This window comes from Haemaphysalis longicornis, unplaced genomic scaffold, assembly GCF_048455015.1.
Source record: "Haemaphysalis longicornis isolate Haplotype H1 unplaced genomic scaffold, Haemaphysalis longicornis Haplotype H1 scaffold_3, whole genome shotgun sequence".
Lineage (NCBI taxonomy): Eukaryota > Metazoa > Arthropoda > Arachnida > Ixodida > Ixodidae > Haemaphysalis > Haemaphysalis longicornis.
Window position 1 is genome coordinate 213,722,784 of NW_027526335.1, and position 26,439 is coordinate 213,749,222.

General features: G+C 50.2%; 1 protein-coding gene across 1 annotated transcript in view; it reads left to right on the forward strand.

Annotated features, from left to right (window-relative positions):
* The first annotated feature begins 3,044 nt into the window (after positions 1-3,044).
* Positions 3,045-26,439, forward strand: part of LOC144175692 (beta-scruin-like) — a 106,236-nt gene continuing 82,841 nt past the window's right edge. The window contains exons 1-7 of the mRNA XM_077704731.1: positions 3,045-3,148; positions 6,309-6,380; positions 8,272-8,387; positions 9,114-9,230; positions 16,300-16,327; positions 16,594-16,602; positions 25,607-25,762. Coding sequence (XP_077560857.1) covers positions 3,045-3,148; positions 6,309-6,380; positions 8,272-8,387; positions 9,114-9,230; positions 16,300-16,327; positions 16,594-16,602; positions 25,607-25,762 — 602 coding nt within the window. The remainder of the gene's footprint in view (positions 3,149-6,308; positions 6,381-8,271; positions 8,388-9,113; positions 9,231-16,299; positions 16,328-16,593; positions 16,603-25,606; positions 25,763-26,439) is intronic.

Below are 26,439 nucleotides of genomic sequence, written 5' to 3' on the forward strand. Positions count from 1 at the left end.
TGATAACCTCCCCCTTGTGCCACTTTTGCCAAGAAATTGAAACCGAAGAGCATTTCTTTTTTTTTTTGCCGCCGATTTTCTAACCATCGGAGAAGGCTGCTGGAGATTCCCCTGCTACGTCTTGGACTGCCTTTGACTGTACCGGTGCTTTTGTCCTTTCGGGGGACTAGGCTAGGTCGATGCCGTAGGGACGTGTGCAACGCGATCCACTCCTTCATTTCGGAGACAGCTCGTCTGCAGTGTTAAAAACATTCCGATTAGGCTGACTTTTACTATAGTTTTCCGAGTCTTAATTCTCTCTGTTGTTTTCTTTTTTTTTATGTTTTCCCTCTCAACCATTCACCTAGAGCAAATTCTCTCTTCTGCTCCATTATTTTGCCTCGCATAATTGATTGTAACATAACTCTTCTTGGCCAATCCCCCTAAGTGCACCATTTTTCGCCATTTTTCCGGCCACCACCACCACCACCAACACCACCTTCTTGAAGTTGTGAAGGCTGCGTTCAGCTTCGCTACCTTCAAGTCTTACACATTAAAGTGAGCTTCCTTAATTTTTTAGATAGATTCTTTAATGCAAGGAGGGCAGACTGAGGTGTTTGGTGCTTACGGAAAGCAAACTGGTTTGCTGTGATTAGTTTTTTACTGCTTATTACATAAATACTGACATTGTAGAAGCCCTGGAACGTATTACTGCTTTGGATTTTCGCGGAAAAGTGCAGTAACCACAACCGCACGTTAAAAACATTTGCACGGCCATTCTTGTCAAGTATATTGAGTCAAGGAGTGATGTTTCTATAGCATATGCTATGGAAACATCGCGCGATTTGGAGTTGTTATGGCGTTGAGGGGGCGATGAAGGACAGCGAATGCGGACCGCCGCAGAGAAAGAATGAGGGTGGTAGCGAGGAGTTGGTGAGGAGGAAAAGGAAGGGAGGCAGGCCGGAAGCACGAGTAGGAGAGCGTAGGGGAGCAGCGAAAGAGGAAACACCGCGCTGCATGAGCGGAGGCATGTCTCCGGCGGCTAAGAGGGGCCCCGTTGGTATCCCCTTCATGCTCGTTCTATTCATGAGCCGACCGCTTACCCAATGCCGTATATTTGTTTGCGGGGAGAGCGTGCGCTGTAGAGGTAATGTTGAATTCAAAAGGCAGATCCGGAGCGGTCACCGTGCTCCACCGCGGAGCGCGCATACTCCGCGAAGAGCAGGTACTCCGAAACTGCCTTTGGGACGTAGCAGCCGCTCCCGCCGGAGCAAAGTGCCGAACTGTGACGGGAACAGGAAATCCCCAGCATCCTTTGCGTCGCGCCCTCCCAAAATCGTCTGGCTCCCGCGGGCGCGTTCATCTCGCCCTGCGTAGCTGGAGAAGGCAGAGAAGGAGAGCACTGGCGTTGAAATTGGCAACGTTACGCCAAAAGTAAGCGCCCTAGTGAAATCATTCTGACGAGCTAGTTGGTCTGCAATGATGGAAATAAAATTTCGCTACAAGGACGGGGCAGCAGAAGAGGACACACCACACTGCGCTGTGTGGTGTGTCTTCGTCTGTCGCGCCGTCCTTGCAGCGAATTTTTATTTCCGCCCTAGTGAGTTCCAGCCGACTCCGCCGATTTCAGCGGAGCAACTTTTCTTACTCCACAGAGCTATCGCGGTTGCGACGGCGCTCCAAATCTGCCATTGGAACGCGTCTGCTCCAGACAGAACAGAAAAGTTGCTCCGAAAGTGGTCCGGATCTTCCATTGGAATTCAACATAAGCTGGCAGGGGCTAGCTGTTGTGGTACGAAAATGGCTCTGCGCGACGCGAAGCCACCTTCGTTGGTATGCTGGTACGTGAGCGCCATGCAATCAGTTGCCCCCCTCTCATGCTACAAAAATATGCCCAAAGCTAACTTTTCTTACACCATTTATAATTTTCTCAATAATATTTCCATACTTCCCAGGCTTGATTGCTTGAACCTCATCATTTTGCCAATGAACGGAAATTCATATGTGGCACTTCTAGATGAAACGTAATAATGATTATGGTTATTATAATAATTATTAGTCATTCACCACCCTGGCCAGGAGGAGCATCATAAATTTTTTTATGGCAGTGCGTTTTCCCCTCTGCTCATCATGATCATCCTCATGATATTGTCGTCGGCGAAATCCCGCTTCAAAAGAGGTACCAGCATGGCACTTCCGGCCAAATGCACATCGGTAAATAGACGGGGTGATCAGAACCCTTTATCTAGATGTTCATTCTGAGAGCCTATTATCCGAGCAAACACCAAACATCTATTAGAGGCGAATCACCTTAGGGGATCGGGCTGTTGGCTTCTCCTGTAGTCGTCGTCTCATGTAATCACAGTAGTAGAACACTGGGACATTCGTTTTCCAACGACTCGCCCTAGAACGTAACGTGTATTAAAAGAACACACCGGGACACCAGTTTTCCGACGCCTCGTGCTAGAACGATTCGTGCTTCAAAAACACGAGACTTTTACGGCCAACCTGTATACCTCCACCCCCAACGGGTTTATCTCCGTGGGCAACAGCGCCAAGGCGCCAAGAATACACTTATACACTGCATGCTTCGCCACTCCCCAGGTTTCACGTTAAGGGAGATGGCCAGGTTTTTTATGGGACTGTCCTCATTTCCCGAAGTATCGCTCAGAACATGAAACTCCCCCAGAAATGACGCCATATGCAATCCATTCGAAATCATTACTGTTACAAATATTTATAAATAATTACTGCTACAAAGGACTTCTTTCTGTAGAGAGGACCTGGCACTACCTCCCTTAATTACTCTGCCCGCAACGGTTTTTGACCTTCCGTTCAAATAAATGTTTACCGCGCACCCTCGATAGTGCGCAAAGCTGACCTATCTATGGGTGGCACTGGGTGCATACAAAAAATCGCGAGAGTTGTAGCTATTTGAGAACAGATTATTGCTCGTCGTCGTCACCACAACCACCATCGTCATCACCATCACCACCAACGAATCCTCGCGGCAGCACATTCAAAGCGAGAGCTCGCGGGTCGCCATCGGACCGCGGTGACAGGCAATGTTTTCCCGTTCGAGAACCACGGCCAGGCCCAAGGGCGAGAAAGAGGGCCTGCCGTCACCCAGCGGCGCGGCCACGTCGACGACGCCTAAGAGGGAAGGGAGGTACGCACGCGCCCACGACACGGCACACTCGTAGGCTAGGCCAGCTGTGCTGACGTTCGGGCTTCCTCTCTCGCGCACCATACGGCCGTGACCAACAGTGATGGAAGCGTCCTGACACAGGCGGTCCGCAGACTGGGCAAATGCCCTCATTTCAGCCCGGCCCAAGTTAGTCAGGTTCCGAGGAAAATTTTCACATGAGAGAACCCAGGAAAAATTGAGCCCGATAATGCAGTCAGGGCCAGGATCGGACCGCTACTGGAAACGATATAATAGGCAGTAGAACTATAGCGGGGAACCGGTCACGGTACAGTGCCTTTGCGCGTGCGCTTAACCAGTTTCTTTTGAGCAAGTGCAGTGGTGTAAGTTGCCTACCAGGTACCGCAGCAGGACCGATTCTCCGCCCTGCTATATCTCTTTGCATGGTTGCTTGCTTAACATTGATTTCATTAAAATACACGATTATTTAATGCAATCGTTCTGAATGGTGACATTAAGGACAATACTATTCTGCGAGCAGTGAATAAAATGCCAGCCGTAACGTGGGATGAGCAAGTGAGCACCGACGCACACATCGCCGCGTCCGTGTCAGCGACCGCACTAGTCGGGGAGAAAAGAGCTGCTGTAATCGATCCTACCATGAGGGTACTGGAGAAGGTCTTACGAAAAGCGCCTCCTGGACGCCGGACGAGAGCAGTCAGTGGTTGTTGTTGTTGAACACGTTTATTTCACATTTTGATGCCAATATAAGGCTGCTGTGAAAAAAAAGAAGTAAACGTTTTGTCGTTTTATCACTGGCTTTGGTCATGACAGGCTGTAGTTCTGGCAGTGTGTCCGAGCCGGGAACCGGTGGCAGGAGCTTCTGCGTCATCTATAAACTGCTTTAGCGACCGCTAAAGTTAATTAGCCACCGCTGCAGTTGTACAGGGGGTGGTGCAGCCCAGCTCTGAAGTGAGTTCGGCCGCCTTATCTCACTCGGGATTGAGGCCAGGGCCCGAGCTCTGGGATCCGAGTACAGTGGCCAGAACCACAAAAGGTGTTCCAGGTCAGCCCGGGTTCCACGTGGGCTGCACATTCGCGACTGCGCGAATAGAAGTAAAGCGCGCGCTAGTCGGTGGGCACGCTCGTTTCCTGGTATTCCGGAGTGTTCTGGGATCCAGTGTACATGAAATTCGTGTTCCAGAGCACGGAGGTAGCTAACGTGGAGACGAAGTTTCTTGACAACGACGGTAGTAGTGAGAGTGTTTCTGCAGGCACGATAGGCTTCCTGCGAGTCCGTGTAGACTCGGTAGTGATGGGAGCGATGTTCCCCCGTTTGGTGTTGAGTCAAACTGACGTGCTCGGCAAAATCTACAATGGCGTACAGTTCTGCAAGGGAGCTGCTGACGGCTTCATGGGTGAGGTGGAGTTTGTTTCCTCGCATTGTTGCGTCATGGCTTCTCCATGCCGTGGTGAACATTGGCTGCTGCTCCTGCTCACCGATTGCTGCATCTACATAGATGACATCGGTCTTGCGAGTAGGGTCGTTTCCATCGATGAGTTGCCTTGCTTGGGTGTCGTGTCGTCTTGCGAAAGCTTGTCTCCTTGCCGTTCGTTCCTGTCCCATGTTCTGCGGTAGCGTCTTGGAGTCTACGATGTCGATGTGCTCCCAGGGGGGAGATATTTCTGGGAGCGGTGGTAATGCCGAGAAATCAAAACCAAATTTTTCCAGAGTGAATCTGCCTGCTTTGGTGGACTTTAATCGCGCAATATGCGTGAGTTCATGAGTAGACATTAGGTCCGCTATGTCGCTCAACGCGCTGCAGCTTTTGAGAGCTGGAAGGGGCATATATTTCGGAAGCTCGGTTATCACCCTCCTGGCTTCATTATTTAGGCGCTCAAGAAGGCTTAGCTGCGTGCGCGTGATCGGATAAAACGGTGCTCCGTATATGATACGGGAGTGTACAAATGCACGTACAAAATGTCGCAGTTCGTTCTCTTTGACTCCTCTCGTGCGGCTGGCGATCTTGCGTAGGACTTGGATGACTTGTTTAGTGACACGAACTGTCTGGCCAAACCAGGTGGATGCTATGCACTGCTCGTCGAGAAACATCCCGAGATATGGAGCATTTTCTAAGGATATGCCTTTTCCCAATTGTCGTTTGGCATTTGCCTTGTCCTCATCCTTGGATAGGGTTTTCCTGCCACCGTGGATGACCACAAGCTCTGTATTCTCGGGTGCCAGCGTTAGCCCTATCTGCTGTGTGTAGCTTTCGACAGTATCCAGAGCCGCTTGTAGTGCCTGCTCTTGTGCACCTAAAGAAGCTTGCTTGGTCCAGAGCGTCACATCGTCTGCGTTAATTGCAAGTTCGACGTTTTCGATGTTAGCCAGTCTTCCAGGAAGTGCCGCCAGCGCTACGTTGAATAACGAGGAGCGATGACAGAGCCTTGAGGGACTCCTACCCGGTTGTAATGAAAGCAACTGAGGGAACTTCCAACTTGGACCTGGAAAGTTCGATCCCGAAGGAAGGCGGCAATGAAATTGTGCATGTATCCCTTGATGCCAAGATCTCTTACGGCTTGCATGATCAAGGTGTGAGGAAGGCCATCAAAGGCATTCCTAATGTGAACACTTACTACTATACGGGGACAGGTAGACAACGGGTCAAGAACGCCTTCTTTGAGGCGTAACATGATATCTTGCGTCGTCACACCGGAGCGGAACCCGTATTGTGTGGGAGCAAGAACGCTACGCTCCTCCAGCCACCATACAAGGCGAGCGTTAACCATGCTGTCCAAAAGATTAAACAAGCATGACGTAAGGGATACCGGTCGCAAGTTCCCCAGGCAGGTAGGTTCGTTGCCCGGCTTCGGTATTGGTTTTACAATTGAGTGTCGCCAGTCGTCGGGAATGGAGCCTTCTTGCCAGACGCGATTAAATTCCGCAAGGAGAGTCACCTTGCATTCTTCTGGGAGGGTCTTGATGTGCGATCCAGTGATACCGTCTGTGCCTGGCGCGCCATGCGTGTTAATCCTGCGTAGGGCATCTTCGAGCACTACCATTGTGAAAGCTGGTTAAGTTGGTCCTCCCCAGCTGGAGTGTCGTCCTTCTCGTAGGTTAGGGAGTTGGGACTCGATGATTGTGGAAATAAGACCTCAGCCGCTTTCTCTGCGAACGCTTCAGAGCCAATGCCTTCTTTGAGAGCCACGCGGGCTGCCCCGTCTGCAGTCCTACGTTGTCCCAGAAGGGATCAAAGTATGCCCCAAGCTTTACGACAGCTTATTGAACCGTTGATTTTTTCGCACATTCGAGCCCACTGTATAGACGCCAGTTCAGCGGTATACTGCTCGATTTCTCTTTGGACTGCTTTCAGTTTTGCTTTTAGTGTTTTAGGACGTCCCCTGGCTCGGAAGGCAGACTGTATTCGTAGTCTTCTGTTCCATAAATTAAGGTGTCGATCAGGATCGGGATCATCAAAAGGGACGCGAAGTGTTTTGGTGGATTTGCGTTTGGAATTAGCCATGGCTTCTGTAAGCGCATCTATGCTCTGTATGGAGTCACATTCCCTCAGGAGTGCTCGATATTTGTCCCAATGAGTGACCTTGCATTCCCTTTTAAGCCTGTTAGACCCTCGCGTTGACGTGGTATCTTTCTTCACAGTTATTGCTATGAGGAGATGATCACTACCCAGCGGATCCTCAAGAAGGCTCCATCGAAATTGACTTGTTCGCGAGGCCCACGTCAGGTCCGGAGTCGTGTCAGCTTGGCGTCGGTCCTGTCCAAGTCTAGTATGAGCTTGTGGTAAATTCAGAAGCGTGAGTCCGTAGTGGTCGAGATCGCCTAGAATGCGCCTTCCGCGGGTGTAGTTCCAGGCTATGTGCTGGGCATTAAAACCGCCACAAACAAGCACTACGGTAGACTTTCTATAGAAATGTGGTATGAAGCTGAGGTCTGCCGGAGTGCGCTTAGACTTGTTTCTGGTATTTTCTGGATTGAGGTATACCGAGAAAACGACCATTGTTCTTTTTGACGTGAGTTGAAGTCTACATCCAGTGACGCTAGCGCTGCTTGAGCACCAAGGATCTGTATCCAGCCTAGTGTGTGTCAGAGTTCTATCTACATACATGGCCATACGTGCTGGTGTGGCCGGATCTTCTGGAAAACCATAGCCTTCGTAGCCTGGAAGACGTGGAATGGGTCCGTTTCCCTCTTGTAAAGACAGAACAGCAGGTTTGCGCCCGTTGTGTGACACTCCCCACCGTAATATCATGTCCGCTTTCTTTTTCTTTAGAGAAGGGCAGTTCCACTGAGTCACGGTCTGCATGTCTCCCCCTGCATCCCGACCACGACCTGAGGCGCTACTTTGAGAATGAGAGCGAGCCATGCTTCATGTTGAAGGGTTGGCATTCGCAGGAGAAAGGGAGTTTCCGTTGGACGGTGGGGTGGCCATGGAGCCCCCAAAAGGAGCGTTCCATTGAAAATGAGACGCTCCATGACAGTGCGAACGCATGTTTCAATTGCGCGTTCAATGGAGAAGCTCTGTTTAGAGCGCGCAGGAGCTTGTATGCTACTGTTTGCTGCACAGATGACGAAAAGTACCAGCAAAGCGGACACGTCAGGCGTAAAATGACTCGGAAGACTTTTTTGAAGTGTGGCGAAAAAATATTGCGAGTCTCAGACGCGGTAGACTCGGGAGACTTCGAGGACGCGTGTAATGGGGACGAAGCCTCGGTGACAAGCCGTTTTCGAAAAACGATGATGATAAATGCGCAAGACAGGGTTTGCAAAGATGCTCCAGTGCTTGCGTGTGAGGCGATGAGGATAAGTTGCGGGGATGACCAGTTCAGCGGCAGTTTGAAAACGCCGATGATGCTGGCGCGCACGCTGTTTGTATGACTGGCACGTATAGAATGAAAAGTGCGTTGTGGTAGTTTCTCGACATGGTTACAGAAAATTGCTTAAAAGCAGCCTGAATTAACGCCCGAAGCCACATCTGGGCTATAAGAAACCACGCCGTGCAGTATAGAGGGTCCCAGAGCGACTTTTAGTGCGGGACTTCCTCGACGAAGAGGGACGCTCGGATTCCTCGCCTCCATAAACGACTAGTGTTCAAAATATGTACACGAAATGCGCCCAATACGCGCAGGCATGACGAGTCTTCGGCGGAGGTGTCGCTGGTAGGCAAGGTGCAGAACTCGGACTCCGCAGTCGTGGTCGTGCTCGGCGGCATCGACCTCCAGGAACCGGGCGACACCACAGCCGGTACGTTTCACTCGGGTGGGTGGAAAATGAAGGTGACAAATCGACTCAGGGGCGGCGATTTTCAGCTTTGGAAATTTCAGAGAACGTCTAGGTGAGTGTGTGCAGACATGCCGGTGTCATCTATAGTCATCTCGCACCCGTCTCTTAGACGAGGCTGGTGCTGATCATGGGAATCGTTGGTTCATCAAAACATTGCCGGTCTACAAGCGCGTGAGGTAGTTACCGTTTCTCTATACCATTTGGCCGCGCTCAGGTACAAGCCCAAGCGCAATCTTTCAAAAAATGCATTGGTTGCAAGATAACGGTTTTCAGCTGAAACATGCGTCGTGGGACACAATTTGAAATTAAACCTGCGCCTCCTTAAAGTGCCTTTCAAGAACCCTTTTTTTTTGCACTGTCTACAGTGAATTCCTGCCTGCCGCAGGACGGCCGTAGGAGACCAAAGCGTGCATGCTCATCCGTGCGCACACAAAGCCTAACACTTGGCGAGTCAATACGCAACGCAAATATGCAGAAATCGTTTTGCGTACGAATTATACGAGGCGTACCGCGTACCGACCTAGTATAATGTAGACTTTTATTTTTGGGGCGTGGCATTGCCTGATAAAAAATTTTAAACTCGGAAACAATATGCGAAGTCATGCGGACGCCCGATTACTGTTACAGTCGTTATAATATTTTATTATTAGTAATAATAAATAACCTTTAATACATTTCCCTGTGCAGGTACCTCTGCGTTCGTGTTCAAGCCCCAGCTGAACCAGTGGCTCAGCCTGCCGCCCCTGCCAGAACCTCGAAATTACCACGCCGTCGTCTACTACGACGGTTGCATCTACGTGCTGGGCACGAAGGGAAAGGTGCCCTGCGAGCAACAGCGATACAGCGTGTTACGTCGGAAAGTGGGGTATTCTTTATAGAGGCAGTGAGCAGTATACGGTGGGCGTATACTTTGTTTGTGAACAAGCCGAGGGAAAGTGTAACCTCTGGTATGACTTGCACCGGCGGCTATTTTGATGGCAGTCGCTACCGACTCCAGCGCCATCGCAGCATGGTGACAGTGAGCGCTTCTAGAGCAGCACTAGCGTCGGACGCATCTCAGTGCTCGCAGCATCAGTTCATAACTTGTTTCCTTTTTTTTAAAGGGGCACTGACACAAAAATTTTGCATCTTGTTTTTTTTGTTGCGATAAGTAGCTAGTGACCTACTTATAACCTGTAGAAACCTCATTTGCTTCAGCGTGCGATGGTTGTTTAATTAGAGGCATTTTCAATGCGGCCAGTCGCAGTTTCGGTTTCAGCGAGTGCCGCGAAACGATGGATTTTGTGTGAACAAAGCTGACCACGTGACCGTCGGAGGGATATCACAGAGCAGAGCCGCCGTAGCACTGTCGAATCCGCATCGCCGGCAGTTTCTGCGAATGCCCCCACGTACTGATCTCGTGAGGCACTTAATTAAAAAGCGACCGTGGATGTGACGTAGGCGCTGCGAGTGCAAATGCTACCACGGCTAAAGAACGACGCGCGACGCTCGAGACGGTGGGTGGCAAGACGCGCGCTGGGAGCAGCCGGCCGGTCTGCCTACAGGTCCGCCTACAGATGTGTTCGGCTCAGCACTGCGGCGGATATTCGAGCGCCGCTCTCGTAAGCGGTGCAGATGACAATTTTTAATGCAACCCGCCATCGCATCATTAACTCCTTTCTCATGTAAGCCACCATGGTCGGGACTTGGGGACAATTTCGTGCAGCGGTAACAAGCTATCACTCGAGCTACCTGCGCCGGCGTGGGCCACTTCGCGGCCGTGGCCGCCGCCTGCACAGCGACCGTGCGGCTAGCTCAGTGAGCTTTTCGTGCCTCCGGCGCGTTTTCGCATCCAATGGTAATAAACAGTAATAGAAACAGAGTGCCTGGAATCGCTGTAGAACTTTGGTCGCGGCCAGCTGCCCGATTAGCTGACGAAATCACGGCGCCTCCGCCGCCAACGATCGGGTCGTTCGTTCTCGAGAGCAGAAGCTCCGCCCTCCGGCCCTCCGATTGGAGCGGCGAGCCGGGCGAGCCGGCAAAAAACGCCGGTAGTGCGGAAGCGGCAAACACAAACTCGTGACGTGTTTGGATGTTGTTTATTTACAATTGCGCGTGGTCCTCTGCTGGCTGCTCGGTTGCGTTTCGCACACTTCAAAATTGATTTTAAATATGTTCTAGGCTGTATTCGCCGCTGATATTTTGCAGATGATGTATATGTGGTCCCACCAATCTATCTCCGAAGTTATCTCGCCTTCAAAATTTTGTGTCAGTGCCCCTTTAATGCGCAGCATTCTTTGCCGTGTGCCCCCACAGCCAGGACCTGCATTTTCACAAAAAATGCAGATTTCGCGGAAGTCCCACTTGTAATCGTTATAGCGTAAATAGAGAAAGCTGGTAAAAAGAAATTTTGAAAAACTAAACAAATAAAAAAAAACAAAATTACTGAAAATTGTGAACCGTGTATAGCCCTGCATTTTCCCAATAATGCAGATTTCGTGAAAGTTCCATTTGTAATCTTCATGATAGCGTAAATAGAGATAATTGGTCTGACAGTACTTGAAAAAAATTACACCATCTTCCCGTGGGGAACCCAAATGAGGATGCGAAGCATCATGGCGGTTCCGTGTGGTTCCATTGTGTTGCCGTTATGTTGAGTGATCTGGTTTTTACTAGCGCCAGAGGGAATTCCGCGTCCGGGTCCACACCGGTGGCAAAGGCAACGCACGTGCTGTTGTGTTACGGTGAGTATGCGGTGGTTCTCGAGGCGCCGAAACTCGTCCATCATGTTCTTGTCGATGTTGTCTCTGTGGTAGAATCGCCCTCCTCATCGCAGCTTTGTCTTCTCGTTCTTCTTCTTCTCCGGTGGTTCCCCTACGGGAAGATGACGACGGTGGTTGAACGCGAACCTATCTTGTGATGGATTCTTTGGTTGGCCAATCCCTAGGGGCATCCTGCCACAATCAGCATCAGAGGCGCTGCGGACGGGGCTGGTTGAGCTGCAAGGCGCGTCCCAAGCAGCAGAAATTGCCAATACCAAGCATGGCAAATCATCAGTGGCCAATGTATCCGAGCTTAGCAATACCTCGGCCGCCATCATTGGCTGGCGCTTGGGAAAGGTGACAAGCCAACAATTGGCCAAGCACTGGAAGGCCAATATTGGACAACGCTTGGCAAAGTATGTTGCCATGATATTGCCTATAGGTGGACCCCAGGCTATTTCCATGCACATTTTTGGCTTTGTGGCCAGTCCTTATGACCAATGCATATTTTATGAGTTGCCTGGAGGCCCGATTTCTGCTTTATGCATGCCATTGTACAGGAAATTATTTAACGGGTGCGCATTGTTTATTTATAGCGCACTCGTTAATTTTTTTTTGTACAATGACATGTATAAAACAGACATGGGACCGCGAGACACAATAAACAAACTGCATCAACTTTGCGAAGCAATTACGTGACTTGTCAAAAACAATTGAGCAACACAACACGCCGAGTCTCTCTCTGTAGTTTTTTTATTATGCATATCAAATTTACAAGAAACCTGGCTTAACAGTGGCAAGAATACGCACACAAACACGAAAGCAAGCACACACAATAGTCGAAAAAAAATTTTAAAAAGCGCTGCTCATGAAGCGCGAACCGATTATGCTTCGTTTAACTGCTTGAGATGCCTACAAAACAGAAGCATTCAGGTAAATGAAAACAGGACCATTATCCCCGGTAATTCTCCGACCTGCCAAGATCACGATATGTTGTTCAACAGCACTATTGTAGAATAGGCCAGCTTGGAAAGCTTGTCTCGGCTGCATCCGCCACTTGTCCACGGTAAACACCTTTACGTCGTAGCGCCTGTAATAAGTAAAAAAATAGTTCACTACAATGCTAAATGCACGCTGCTTACTAAATACAGCACTTTGCACAAGCCTTACCACGTACATGTCCGTGTGAAAATATGTCCGTGCCTAAAGTTCTAGCTTGTTAACACTCGCTATGAAACATAAAACGTACTGCACTATTCATTTCTCAATACGTCGTTTTACGGTAGCAGTTACTTGGCTCGTTCTTGAGAAAGCAGTCCGGAATTTCACCGAAAATGGGCTTCACTCTTGTTGCAGTCACGCAAGGTAATTAAAAAAGTCCAATACACAAAGCAACACGACAGCGGTTCCGCGAAATTTTTTTGTGGCTACTGTACCCCATAAACATTTAATCGCGACTGAAATGTCGTGCCGTCAACGTTTTATTAGCGTAAGTTTTGTTCGCTAACAACGCGGGACCCAAAGACTACAAGGCAACGCACTATACACAATGAGTTCGGAACGCACGAACGTTCAGTTTTTTTTTTGCAAGGCATTTATGCCAACTTGGAGGTTGAATACAAACCTTGTGACCTTTGAATGCGTTATATTTTCAGGGGTAACAAAACAAAGCCACAAATAAAGTATTAAACTGGTTACGGTGTTGCTGTCGCCGTCGCTCACATCTGCCTCGTCAGACGCGCCAGATGCGAACGCAACCGACGGAGCCCAGCGGCAGTGTAATTACTTCGTCGCTCGAAAATATCTTTACTTTGCTCAAGAAAATAATGAAACGGAAGCTTCATTTATAGCTAGAGTTTAAGTAAGTCAGCTTAGAACATCCGCAACTCACTGCACACGAGTCTTGCTTCAGTGCAGTGCAGTGGGAGCAGTGGGAGCACGGCCGCTTGTTCGGAAAACACAAAGCCGGAAAAAGGATAGCTAGAACTGCCGTCACACAAATGGAAGTACGTGTATGTGACTGCTTTTTTCTTCGCAAGAACCAACAACGCTAAGCAGCACTCACGGGCGCCAGTTGTTATAAACGACAGCTGAAGTTTTAGCGGGAACGAGCGCGAGCTCTCCCGCACCGCGCAAGGAAAATGAAATGGTGACTTACGTTTTCAGCGGCGGCCACAGCACGCAAACGATGTTATTCCACCAGTCAGGTATACTTCACAGAGCCACCGACACCAAAACGCACCTCACAGACACGTACAGGAGTACTACCGCAGTTTCAATGCCACAAAAGAGACGGAGCCATCGGTGCAACGCGTCCGTCCACCGGCCCCGCCGCGGGTTCAAAGAACGCGCAAAGGCACAACGCTGAAGTAGTTCGACGGTCACCGTTGCGTTAGGTCACACAAATGACCCATTCCTACTGAACGTGTAACACTATCTCACGCTTTTTTGAACCCGCTGCACTTTAGTTTAAGTACGCTTTGTTTCATGGCTCGGTGCTGTGGCTCTTTAGGTAACTACGTTTTGCTGCGTGGTGGCCTGTTCACCCGCTCTAACCGTCGCCGTCACGGGCTCGGCAAGCTCAAGGCCAAAATGCGCTTTTATCCGTCAGCTGAAGCTCGGCTTCCGATGAGCCTTCCGTGTGACGTTACTTCCGGTCGCCGTTTGCTTGGCGCTCACTTGGCTCACTCAATCTTTCAGCCAAGTTACCGATGAGTGGCCGACGGCTCGGAAGCCAATGGGGACCCATGGGGGTTCCAATCATTGGCAATCGGCCTCGGCTGCTTGGGGTGGGGCTTCCCGCCACAGCTTTCCCACGGAAAATTCAGCATCCCCCTCTGAAGCTTTCAGTTCGTCGTTTCCGTTGACGTTCAGCTTGGCGTGCCTTCGTTGTATCAGTAGCTTCTTGACGTAGTTTGAATGAGTCAAGGACATAAGGCGCGTTCGTAGCACTTGCTCCTGTCCCGGATTTGTAGCGTAGTGGGAAGAGCACCTCGTACCTCCCGTTGCGGCCAGAGAGTCGTGGGATCGAAACCGGGCGCCGCTAACTATTTCTTTTTTTATATAGTGTAGTATCGCGGAGCTGTGGGTGTAAGGAGGAGAGTTGCGCATGCGCAGTGAGCGTGTGGATGGCGCCACCATCAACGACGGAGGACCAGGCGAGCCTAAGAAATGCTCCGCATTTAAAACCAAAACATCTGGCTGGCATAAGACGAGCGGCATAAGAATGCGACGCAATCGCTGATAATTCTCTGAATTTCGCCGGATTGTTTTCACACTGGCAAGTCTTCTGTGTATAGTAATCATGTCAGAATAATGAAAGTTCGAACAGTTACAAAACCTCTAAAAACCCGATTTTACGATTTCCCCTATTTTATAAACATTTCGATACCTCACTATTAGCGGGGCAGTTTTTAATATTCTTCTACAATTTTAGAAAATACTCGATTTCACAGAACAGCTAAATTGCTCTGCCCGTCAACTTTACGAAGAAATAATTTTAACTTTAGTAGCTGTATGAATTAGAAGCAACGGCAGAAACGGACATCTTTCCTACAAAATAAATTCGTGGTTCCAGTTGTGTAGAATATCGCAGCTTTTCTGGGTTGAGGCATTCGGCTTTGGCCGTTTCAAATTCTGATAGGGTATCGCGGAAAAGAGAGCAGGGAAATGTTTTCTCTCCACGCTGGTAAACAACTATTCGGGAAAGGACTTTTTCCCCCAATCATCAGCTTGCCGATCGACAGCTGCAACTTTGGTTTGCACATACTGAAATTTGGATTTCTAGCGCGAACCACGAGTGACACGCGTATCGCCTTCGTAGTATAGCAGGACCTCTGTGAGTGGAGGTCCCTTGAAAGGAGTTTGTGCTTAGTAAGGAGAGTGGCTGCATTGGTATTGTTAACGCGAAGCTTTCTTCGACTCTCATCTCGGTTTTCCTGGCTGCTGCTGCTGCTTTCCGGCATGTAGTGCCATTGGGTCTTATCTCGCACATCTCTTGTCTCTAACTCGCCCCAGGGCCTTGGAAGACGCAGGGTAGGGGGGTGGGGGAGGCGACAGCCGCAGCATCCGGGGATATCACTGCCCTCCGCGCATCGCGTCCGCGGGTGGTATAGTAGTAGTAGTAGTACCACCTTATTGTACATTGGGTTCAGGGTAGGGGGGTGGCGGAGGCCGACGTCCAGGGCTCTGTCCGTGACCAAAAAGCGACCGGCAGAGGGGAAGTTGCAGTTCATTCGTGTATCGCGTTCTCTGCCCTTGGACCTGGTGGCGACTTCGCCATGCAAACCGCTATTGTGGACGTGACGATCGAGGTGGGCAGGTGGACCGCACGGTTACGACCCTTGCGCACGACGTTTCCGCCTACCCGCAAGACTTCTTCCACTGTAAAGATTTGTCCGCATATCCGCTCACTTCGCTGCATATGTCGCTGGCAGACGATATTGCTTTTTTCCGCCGCGTGAATGCCTCTCCCCCACGCAATCCACCCCTCGTTTCGCTCCTCCCCCGATAACGACGGAGGAGATTTGCTAAATTCAATGCAATTCCCGCGGGTTTCATTGCTCCAGCGCCATCTATTGGAACATTTCATTAATGTTGCACTTGGAATGCCGCCTCACGGTCCAGGCTCGTCGAGTTCTGTCTTTGTATTTTTGGCTCAAAATATTTTTAACGCGTATTTTTTTTTTTTTATTATAGAAGTGCGTTTCCCGGTTTAGGGGTTTAGGAAAGTTTTGCCAATGCGAAGCTTCCGTTTAGCTATCGCGTTCACATTCTGCCGGAAGTCTATAACGGAGGGCCATACAGACCAAAATTTTCGGGTTTATACAGCCGAAGGAAGACTATCGCCTGTAAAACTTGAAGGCGACGATGTCAGTGAAAAAGCGCAAGTGTGAAGCTTCGCCTTACTATCCATTATCACCTCTGTGTGGGATCCGTCATTTTTTTCTATTTTGCGTTTATGGGATAAAGTGTAGCTATATATGGGGGGTTTGTTAGTTTGAAATATAAGGACATCGGCCTCATCTCTACGTCACAGACTAATGACACACATGGTTGTTGGGTAGAGACAACGATGTACTCTCATAGCGTAGCTACGCGAATCACCGCGCCGTCTCTAGTGCGCCGCAGAGGTGGCCGTTCAGGAGCGCGTAGCATTGCGCAATGGCCTTGGGGAGGCAGAAAGCGCGCGTGGCGAGCAGTACGCAAGACTCGGGAAAGAGGCGGAGGGGTTGGGGGCGCTTATGGTCAAAAGATCCAAAGAGTCAAAAGGTCCAAAGAGTCAAAAGATCCAATAATCACGTGACAGCCGAGTCAAAAAATCCAACGGGTCAAAAGGTCCAATGTCCGTCAAAAGGTCCAAAGAGTCAGAAGATCCAACGAGTCAATAGGTCCAAAGCGAGTCAAAAGATCCAAGGAGTCAGGAGATCAAAAGGGTCAAAAGGTCCAATAATTCGGAAACCACGTCAGAAGGTCCAACGAATTATGGGAACCTTCGAAGCCATGGCTGGGCTATGCAAGGTATAGACTGCGTCATTTTATTGTAGTTTTAGTGTTGTTTTGGCTCCCATATCTGAACTTTCACTTCTAAATGTTGAAGCTATGCACTTGGTGCTCCTGATTAAACCGTGGCTAATTTGGACGTTATGAACAACACCATTCAGCAAGCTTGTTTTTATTTCTCATTATTTTCTCAGGTTGTTCTCTTTTCTCGTTCCTCTGTCGTTGGATACTATTACATTAGAATAATTTGGTAGTTCTTGCTTGTGTAGAATGTGAGCTTCAGTGACGTCAACGAGCCACGACCCCACGTCGCTCATATTCGCCTACACCGCGCTGACTTGTATGATTGCTGCTGAAAAGATTCCGGACATATTAAATGTTCTTGCATCTTGTTAATCAAAGTCAACATCCATCAAATAAATGACCATTATATGGTTCATGATTATACCCACAAAAGAAATCAGGACTTCGAATATCAGTGCTACTATGCTACACCTTGGGAAGCTCGCTACTAGATTTCCAGGCGATCTGAGTTGAAACACGTCATGGTAACCTGAAGCTGCTAGTTGCTGTCCGCGTGCCTTTTTTTTGACACTCTCGATAATGTATTGTTAACCCCTGCTTGTGCGCCTTCGCTTCCATAGGGGATTTCTCCCTTTTGTACAGCTAAAGGGGTACAGGCGGTGGGGAACTGATGATGACATTGGTCTCGGATAAGAACAAAGCCACGGCCAAATTATGACCAGTATTCTTTGAGGAAGAATGCCGAAAATGACGAATCAGCTCTCCTTTCAGCAAATTAAATCTATGTATGTTCCAGAGAGCATTAAAATGTCTTTGGGTATTTTAAATCACAAACAGACTACACACACCGATTACCTGGAAACGGGGGTGGCGTCGGGACGGTAACGTCCGGTGGGGTAGAGAAAGTGCCCTTGGTAACGCATTGCTAATAAGGCATTATGTCCGTTGCGTTAGCAGTAAAAAGAAGAGCACATGGACGCAGAATGCCAAAACATTAACAAGCTCTTTGTCGTTGATTTAGAAAGCGACTGGTTGCTTTCCTCAGCGAAGGCGATCAATTACGCAGCTGTTATCACTGGTGCTTGAAAATGAGAAAAAATGTAACCTTCATTGATATTTAAACAAAGATATGGTGATAATAGGTCACTAGAAAGAAAACGATATATGCAACAATAATATCTCAGATCTACGGAAATTACGGCAATTATTCCGCAGATTAATAGGACTTCATTTGGTAAGGCCGCATAACATTTTCACTGCGTCAAAATAACGCACAATTACGAGCAAGAACACGTGTAATAAATAAGTACGATTTTTGTGCCTGCAACTGCCACGACGCACACATGTTGCTGCCTAAAACGCACGCTTGAATTGGTTTTTTGTACCGAAAGCTCCATGTACCGAAAGGCCCTGAAACCGAAATGCCCTATACTGAAAAGAGCGGAGCCGGTAAACGGCATTGTTAATGTGCGCTTAACCACTGCGATAATTTCCAATGCCCGTGACGCAAACGTATTTTTGTAAGAGAAAAACATGCATATACTTGAAAGAAAAACTACCATATGACTCAGAAATTGGTGCTTAGAACGAATGAATACGCTCCTTGTAGGGAAAACGAATAGGTAACGGAACTAGATTTGACCCTTAGAAAACAAAAGTGAACCCAGTTGAGGCCCGTACAGAGACTAGATCACTTGACTGGCCTTTGCCGCATCAAAAGATACAAGTCAGAACGTCTGATATTGGACTTCTTGACCCGTTGGACCTTTTGACTCGCCTTAGCCGCGTCAAAAGGTCCAATGCGAGCCAAAAGATCCAACGAGTCAAAAGATCCAACGGGTCAAAAGGTCCAATGCGAGCCAAAAGATCCAACGGGTCAAAAGATCCAACGAGTCAAAAGATCCAATATTGGATCTTTTGACTCGTTGGATCTTCTGACTCTTTGGATCTCTTGACTCGGAATCGGTTGGGGGAGAGGAGTATGAAGTGGGGCTGTCATTATGCTTCCTTCGTAGAGGGCCATGCGTCACCGCGCAGAACACGATGTGGGAAAGCCAGAAATACATTCATTATTTGCACGTCAGTACCACGTCTCTCCAAACCACTTCCGTCTTTTGGAGAATTCGCACCCTGGTATCATGCCACGCCCCTTCCGGCAGAGGTTTCTCCGCCCGGAAAAAACCGTTTCCCAGTATAGCAAAAATTTACGAAAGAATTAAAAAAACCCTAAGTCATCCATAGAAAATGGCTTCGATTGTCCCTGCAGGAATCTCTTCCCAGCAATGCATGCGGGTTTAGAAGTGAAGCTGACTTTAAGGGGATTGGTGGAAGCTTGCTCTCAGCAAACGGGCTTTTCCACATTGCCTGTTGTGCAGTGAAGCGTGGCCACCTGCCGAGGGAATGTGATTGCCGGGAACGGCTATAACTTGTTTTACGGGAAATATCCGGAAACAAATTATATGGCAAGAAGCTGCTAAGATGACTCTAACCTTCACGAGCTTGTAGGTAACGGCAAACCGTGCCGAGTTCTTCGCGATTCCGCAGCAACGATGGACGTGGTCCACCCGTCCTACGTCGAACCGCACCAATTCACGGGTGATTGCGCGTGGATAAAGCAGGCTGTAGAAGCGAAAAGCGTGTGTCTTCCGATCGCCAGGGTAACCATCGATGGTCCCTTCCGAAAGCTCGAAACAGAGGCCGCTGTCTCTCCCAGCCTTCCGGCGCAGTATTTGTATCTTTTCTCGAACAGGTCCGATCAGCTGCTACGCGAAAGGGGACTCGTTTTCGGGGAAGGGATAGTGTTCGCGCTGACGCGCTCGAAGGCTCGCGAACTCGGAGCAAAGGCGGCGGTTGAAAGCAGGAACGATTCGCGAAGAGGGGAGGTCGGGAAGCTTGCTGAGACTAGCGCCGACGTTGGTTCCGATCGCGGCCAGTTTGCCTCCTTGCAGGTTCAGATCGCAGGTGTCGAGCAGCAGCAGCAGCCCGCCGAAACAGATGACTCTCTGGCAGAGCTTTTTGTAGCACCGACGTCGGAAAGTTTATAGCGGTTGCTGCACGTCGTTAGTACGGCACTGAGCGCGGAGCAAAGAAAAGATCACACGCTGGAAAAGTTACTGGACAATGTAACTGAAGGAGTTGCGAAAAAGAATGCAAGGTTCCAGACGAGGGAGGAGATACTTTATCGCAAGTATCGAGACCGGAGAGGGGTGGAGTATGACCAATTAGTTGTCCCGCAGGTCTATCGTCAGGATTTGTTGCGTCTCGCACACGGCAACTCGTGGTCAGGGCACCTAGGCATACGAAAAACAAAAGACCGCCTATTGCAGGAGTACTACTGGCCAGGATGCTTTCGCGACGTCGAAAACTTTGTGCGCACTTGCGATGTGTGCCAGAGAGTGGGCAAGCCGGGAGACAAAACCAAAGCGCCCATGAAACTTGTGCCGGTTATGACGGAACCCTTTCGCCGTCTCGTGATCGACACGCTTGGCCCACTGCCCGCGACGACCTCTGGCTATCGTCTCATCTTGAAACTGCTACTAAGCTCCCCGAGGCCGTACCCTTGAAGGAGTTGAACTCAGTGGAAATTGTGAACGCCCTACTGTCAGTGTTCGCGAGGGTTGGCTTCCCGGCGGAAATTCAGCCAGACCAGGGTACAGTTTTTACGAGCGCACTAACGACGACGTTTCTCGAGAAGTGCGGAGTAAAGCTCATTCATAGTTCCGTGTACCACCCTCAGTCGAACTCTGTCGAGAAGCTGCACTCAGTAATGAAGCGCGTTCTAAGAGCCATGTGCTGCGAACGAAAGGCTGACTGGGACCTGTGCTTTCCGGCCGCGATGTTTGCTTTGAGAACGGCTCCTCACGAGACGACCGGGTTCACGGACGCTCGTTACGTTCCCCCTTCCGCATCCTCCGGGAATCGTGGGAAGATAGGGGCAAAGACCCGGTGGTTGTAGAATACGTATTCTCGCAGATGGACCGCTTGCACAGGGCACAGCAGCTGGCGGGCCAGAAAAAGTCAAAGCCCTACTATGACAAAGGAGCCAGGGCACGTCAGTTTGAGGTTGGCGACCACGTAATGATTTTGCGGCCGTCTCAACGCCATACACTAGAAGTTCAGTGGGAAGGCCCGGCAAAGATCCTTCAAAAATTATCTGATACAAACTACGTTGTGAGCGTTCCTGGAAAGCGCAAGCTCCAGCAAGTATACCACAGCAACCTACTAAAGCCCTACAGGCAGCGGGAAGCGGTGGTGCAGATGCTAGTTAACATACCCGAGGAGATTCCCCCCGAGATTCCGGAATTGGGGCCGCTTACCCATGACGGCACGAGTAGGCTCGTTAACGACCTAGTAACGAAGGCGGAGCTGGAGCCTGACCAAAAACGTGAGTTGCAGGCACTGTTAGAGGAGTTCTCGGACCGGTTTTCGGATAAGCCAGGCAGAACTTCCCTCTTAAAGGAGTACTGACACGAAATTTCAAAGCTGAGATAACTATGTAAAACGCTTCCTTTTTATCAGGAGATATCTCCCAGCAAGTTTCAACAGCAACCGTTCAGCGAAACATATTTAAAATCCATTTTAATCTTCGCCCGCACGAGAAAGCCCAGAGCGGGCCGACGTGACATCATCTGCTACGTGCCCCAAATGCTGCTGGCTGTGGTTGGCGCGCGCTGCTCGGGCGTGTGTACACGTCATGGTTTTGGGACTGACGTCATGCTGCCCGGGCCTGTGGGGACGGCGAAAACCTCGGCCGGTCTGGGCGCGCGCGTGCGCTCGCTCGCGCGCGCTTGCAGAGAGGCAGCGATACGGCAAGAATGGTGACGCCATGTAATACATGCTGTCATGGCGGCCGCTCGGCGTTTTTTTGTCGAAACTGAAACTGGCACGAATAAACGACGCCGTAAATGAGTGTTTACGCTGCGCTCGACCGTCTAATCTGTCATTCTATGATTAGTGGGCTGGTAGGCACGCATAGCAGCGAAAAAAACGTAACATAAAAATTTCGTGTCAGTACTCCTTTAACGCATGACATCGAGCTTACGTCCTCCCAGCCCGTGCGTTCAAAGGCGTATCGAGTGTCACCGCGACAGCGCGAAATTTTGGAAACTGAAATGCAGAAAATGTTGGCTCTGGATGTGATAGAGGCTTGCGAAAGCGACTATACTTCACCCCTGATACTGGTTGAAGTTCCTGGCAAGGATCCGCGACCATGTATGGACTATAGGAAGTTAAACCTTATCACTAGAGACCAAACCTACCCGATACCGAACAGAGAAGAACGTATCGAGAAAGTAAGCAGCGTTTGCTTCATTTACACTTTTGAATTAGTGCGAGGATACCGGCAGGTTCCGCTGTCGAGGGAAGCTAGCCGATACGCGACGTTTATTTTACCCATGGGGACCTTCCGAGCCAAGGTTTTGAGTTTTGGGCTGAAAAACGCGCCATACTGTTTTTCAAGCCTCATGGAAAAAGTGTTACGGGGGTTCGACGACTTTGCGTCGCCCTATTTAGACGACGTGGCATCTATTCCGCCTCGTGGCCGGAGCATTTGGAACACCTGCGCTCCGTGCTTTCACGTTTGCGTGAAGCTGGCGTAACAATCAAGGCACCTAAATGCCTAATGGCACGCGCTGAAGTCACTTACCTTAGTCACGTGATAGGTAGGGGTCATCACCGACCTTCTGAAGTTAAGGTAGCAGCAATCCGAGACTTCCCGCAGCCCCGAACCAAGACAGACATTAGGTCGTTCTTGGGAATCGCAGGTACATTCCGAGGTACTCTGAGCTGGCTAGCCCTCTAACAGATGCGCTTCGGAAAAACGAACCGCTAACAGTCGCGTGGGACGAAACAAAGGAGCAGGCGTTCGCCGACCTGAAAAATGATCTAACCTGCCACCCTGTACTGAACTCGCCAGACTACTCAAAGCCCTTCGTGGCCCAGTGTGATGCTAGTGACCGTGGGATGGGCGTAGTTTTGTGTCAGAAAGCTGACGACAATGAGGAGCACCCAGTATTGTACGCAAGTCGTAAGCTGACGATTCGTGAAGAAGCGTACAGCGCCTCCGAAAAGGAGTGTGCTTGTCTCGTCTGGGTGGTGCAAAAACTGGCCTGTTACCTCGCCGGCTCGAAGTTTATAGTAGAGACCGACCACTGCCCTCTCACGTGGCTGCACACGATGTCCTCAAAGAACGGTCGCCTCCTGCGCTGGAGTCTGGCTCTGCAGCGGTATACGTTTGAAGTGCGGTACAAAAAGGGGAAACTGAACGGCAATGCTGATGGCTTAAGTCGGAGTCCTTAAGGAAAGAGGTGGCCTGTAGACGGCTGACTTTCTCAATTGCATTATTTTTCCTGAAGCAGGTTTCGCCCTTTACACATGATTGCATTTCTTTTGTGTGGGACATTTCCAATCACCCGAAATGTCACCTTTCAGGTTTGTGTACTTGTCTAAAGTACTGCTGGGCTAAAATATAACTAGTGTAGTTAATTATTCGCATATTTTTTCGCAACTAAAAGCCTGTTAGAGCTTCAGTGTGGAATTGTCTTCGCACTTGCCAGCAACGATGCGGTTGTGTCTTCCTGTGTTGTTCTGTTGCTTGCCTGACCAAGCCAGAGACGTTCTTGGGGAGTCCAGTGACCGGCCCCGGTGAAGCTCCAGCCCGGTGTCGTACAGCCCAGGCCTGGAGTCGAGCATCTGGCGAGCACTTCTCTCCGAAATCATCCCTCCAGACAACGGTTGAAGAGCCTTATCCATCGGGATCTCGGACCCCCAGCGGAAAAGCTGTTACGATTCGGCCCGCAACCGTACTTTCCTGCAACACTCCTCGGCTGAGCGGCGATGCCTCCATGGCGTGCCGACGCAACAAGCAGGGACCTGTCCCAAGGACACGGAGGCCCCGCGTCCGCAGCGGAGTCCTCCTCTCTCCCCTCTCTTGGACTCAGCGTGCGCCGCTACTACCGACTGCTCACGAACTCTGGAAAGTGTTGCGTGTGTCTGTGACGTTCGTAGCGTGTGCACGATCTAGAGGGAACGCTTGTTTTGACCGTTAGCGCTTCGGGTAGAAATAGACCCCGCCCAAGCGCTGTAGTTTTATTCCTGTTTGAGCAGTGAATCAATGCTGTCACTGTGCTCGAGTCCTGTACTGTAACCTCGCCCGTCGGGGCATTGTCCTTTCGCTTCGGCTCATCTCTCGCTATGAAGTAAACGAGTTACGTTTTCCCTGCGGCTTCTGGACTTCTTCACGGCTGCAACATTGGCTGGCCGCTCGCTTTAAACCACGCTACCACACGTATGTCGGAGGCGACGGAGCTCGGCTCGGGTCGGCCTTCCCGTACGCAACAGCACTGAGTCTGCATTCTATGTGGGAAAACTTGCATGTCGGTTCAAAATGCCGAAGAGGATGCTCGCACAGTGCGAGAGTACTTTATTGAAAGCGTTGCTTATATAAGAGAATTTTATAGAATCATGCCGGAACAACCTGAGTGGTTACCCATTCTGGATGTTCTAGGGCAATTTGAGATGTTTTAAGCCACTCCATTCAGCCGATTGGTGGCTGGACCTACTAATTTATGTACTGGGCAGTGTGTTTTGTGTTGTCGCCAAGGAGGCAATAAAGAAAAACGCTTGTGGCCGAGTGGTCTGAGGCGCTAGGATTATTGTTTTGCAAGTCGCAAGTTCGAATCCCCGAGGGCACTTTTTTTTTGTAAATTGATTTGTTCCTTTACGGCCGATGTTTTCCAAACTGAGTTCACCATTTTTGGGCAGCAACGTTCACTGCTCCACGAGCGAGTTCGCAGAAAGCGCGCAGACTGACACTGCGCGCTAGCGACTCCTCGTTGGCGTACTGTTGCCATAAAGCACCGAGCGGGCAGAGGGCACAGGCCAGAATCAGCAGACCCTTGTCCTGGTTCGAACACGCCTTTTACGATACTGGCATGAGTGAGGCAAGCTCCGAATATGCGGGAAAAGCTCATGGCATTTGAGCGTCTGCGCTGACGCGAAGGGCGTTCATCCACTGCCTAGGCCTCGGCTAGTGATTGCTGAATTCCAAGCCGTCTTGGGAGGCTTATCTTAGGCATTTTACAGCCGACAACATGGCAGAAGCGCGCTACGATGATTACTGATATATCGAGAATGCCCATCCAACGATGCCGCGGAATGTCAAGCATGTTGTTTTACAGAACCGAAACCGAAACTTGTTTGAATGCTAATCTTGGACATCGTCCAATCACGGCGCATCTCCTCCCGTCGTCACAGCCTTTAGTTGGTGCGGCCGCCACAGACCACGCATGGTAGTTTTTCTTCTTTCCCGCTTTATAAAATAATTAGCGATTTGTCAACCGAATAAACCGTGAAAAGTGTGGTAACTTGAGCTAGTCTACGCAGTGCAAGCAAAACCGGGAGATTGACAAATTCACTTCAGTGTCCCTTTGAAAAAAGCGAACCGCTGTCCTTTGAGTTAGTATATAAGATTTTGTTGTCGATGATAAACCTCTCTGCCCTGTACCTATGTGAGAACGTTCTCGGGTCCTTCTTTTTTTTCGGAAAGCGGGAGCGAGGGCTTAAACACTCGAACTGAATTTTTTTTTCGCCACACAGTAATGTGCACCCGTGCATGTGAATTCCTATATCAGGCGGACCTTCTGTCCACTTTGCATTTAACCGAACTCGCTGGTGATGGTTAGTTGCTGAAACAGCTTGCGTGATTAGCAAACTTGCTGCCTTTGCGTACACCAAACGTTAAATTTTTGCGTCTCGCTACGCTCGTGCAGCGAGGACAGTTTAAGTAGAGCCAGAGTCCTTCAAGCATTGAAGGACTCTGGTAGAGCCGAAACGCCGCGAGCGTACTCAAGCTCCCCGGGGCATTTTCCGAGCCTGGCCACCTTGCGCCGCAGGCGGCTGCCGTCCCGACGGCAGGGGCGGGGCGCCGGTGCAGCGGTCGGTCTTCAAATTCCACGTGCGGGACAAGCGGTGGGAGCGGGCCGCCGACATGCTGCACGCCCGAACCTGCCTGGGCGCCACGGTGGCCCTCGAGAAGATCGTCGTCGTCGGGGGCAAGGACGACCAGGGAGAGTGAGTGGGCAACGAGGGAGGACCTCTGCGCTTGTGGGGACTGAAATGTGACTGTGAGAGCGGGCTGCTGCGATATGTTGCTCAGTTCTAGTCAGAATCCGAAAGTTTGATGGTTTCGAAGTGTCGTTGCGGCGAGGCCGCCGCGTGGCCGCGTGGCGCCATCCACCGTTTCACAGACACATTGCAGCGGTGACCGGCTAGGGAGATTTGAGGAGTAACCTGTAATTAAATAACACGGCAACAGCGCAAAAATGAGGACAAGAATTGGAGGGGGACACAGAGATCGCCGCCTCAGGGGCTAAGGCATTGTGCTGCTGAGCACGAGGACGCGGGTTCGATTATCAGCGGCGGCCGCTTTTCTGATGGAGGCAAAAAGCAAAAAAGCCGCCCACAGGGGGAACTCGAGTAAATGCGTCGCGTCTACTCGAGTCAAGCAAAGCGTCACGTCAAGCGAAAGCCAAGCAAAGACGCCCTTGACTGAATTCCGAACGCGCGCTCCGCCGCTTATATACGTTGAGGGGACTGCGTAAGCCGGTCCCAGTCGACGACGTCTGCGTACTTGTAAAGCGGCGTGGACTCTAGGTGTTTGAGCCAAGAGCGGATGTTGCTTCGCCGGAGAACGGCACACCGGTTATATGCGCACCGCGCCCGAAGGAGAGGAAACCGCGGAAGAGAGA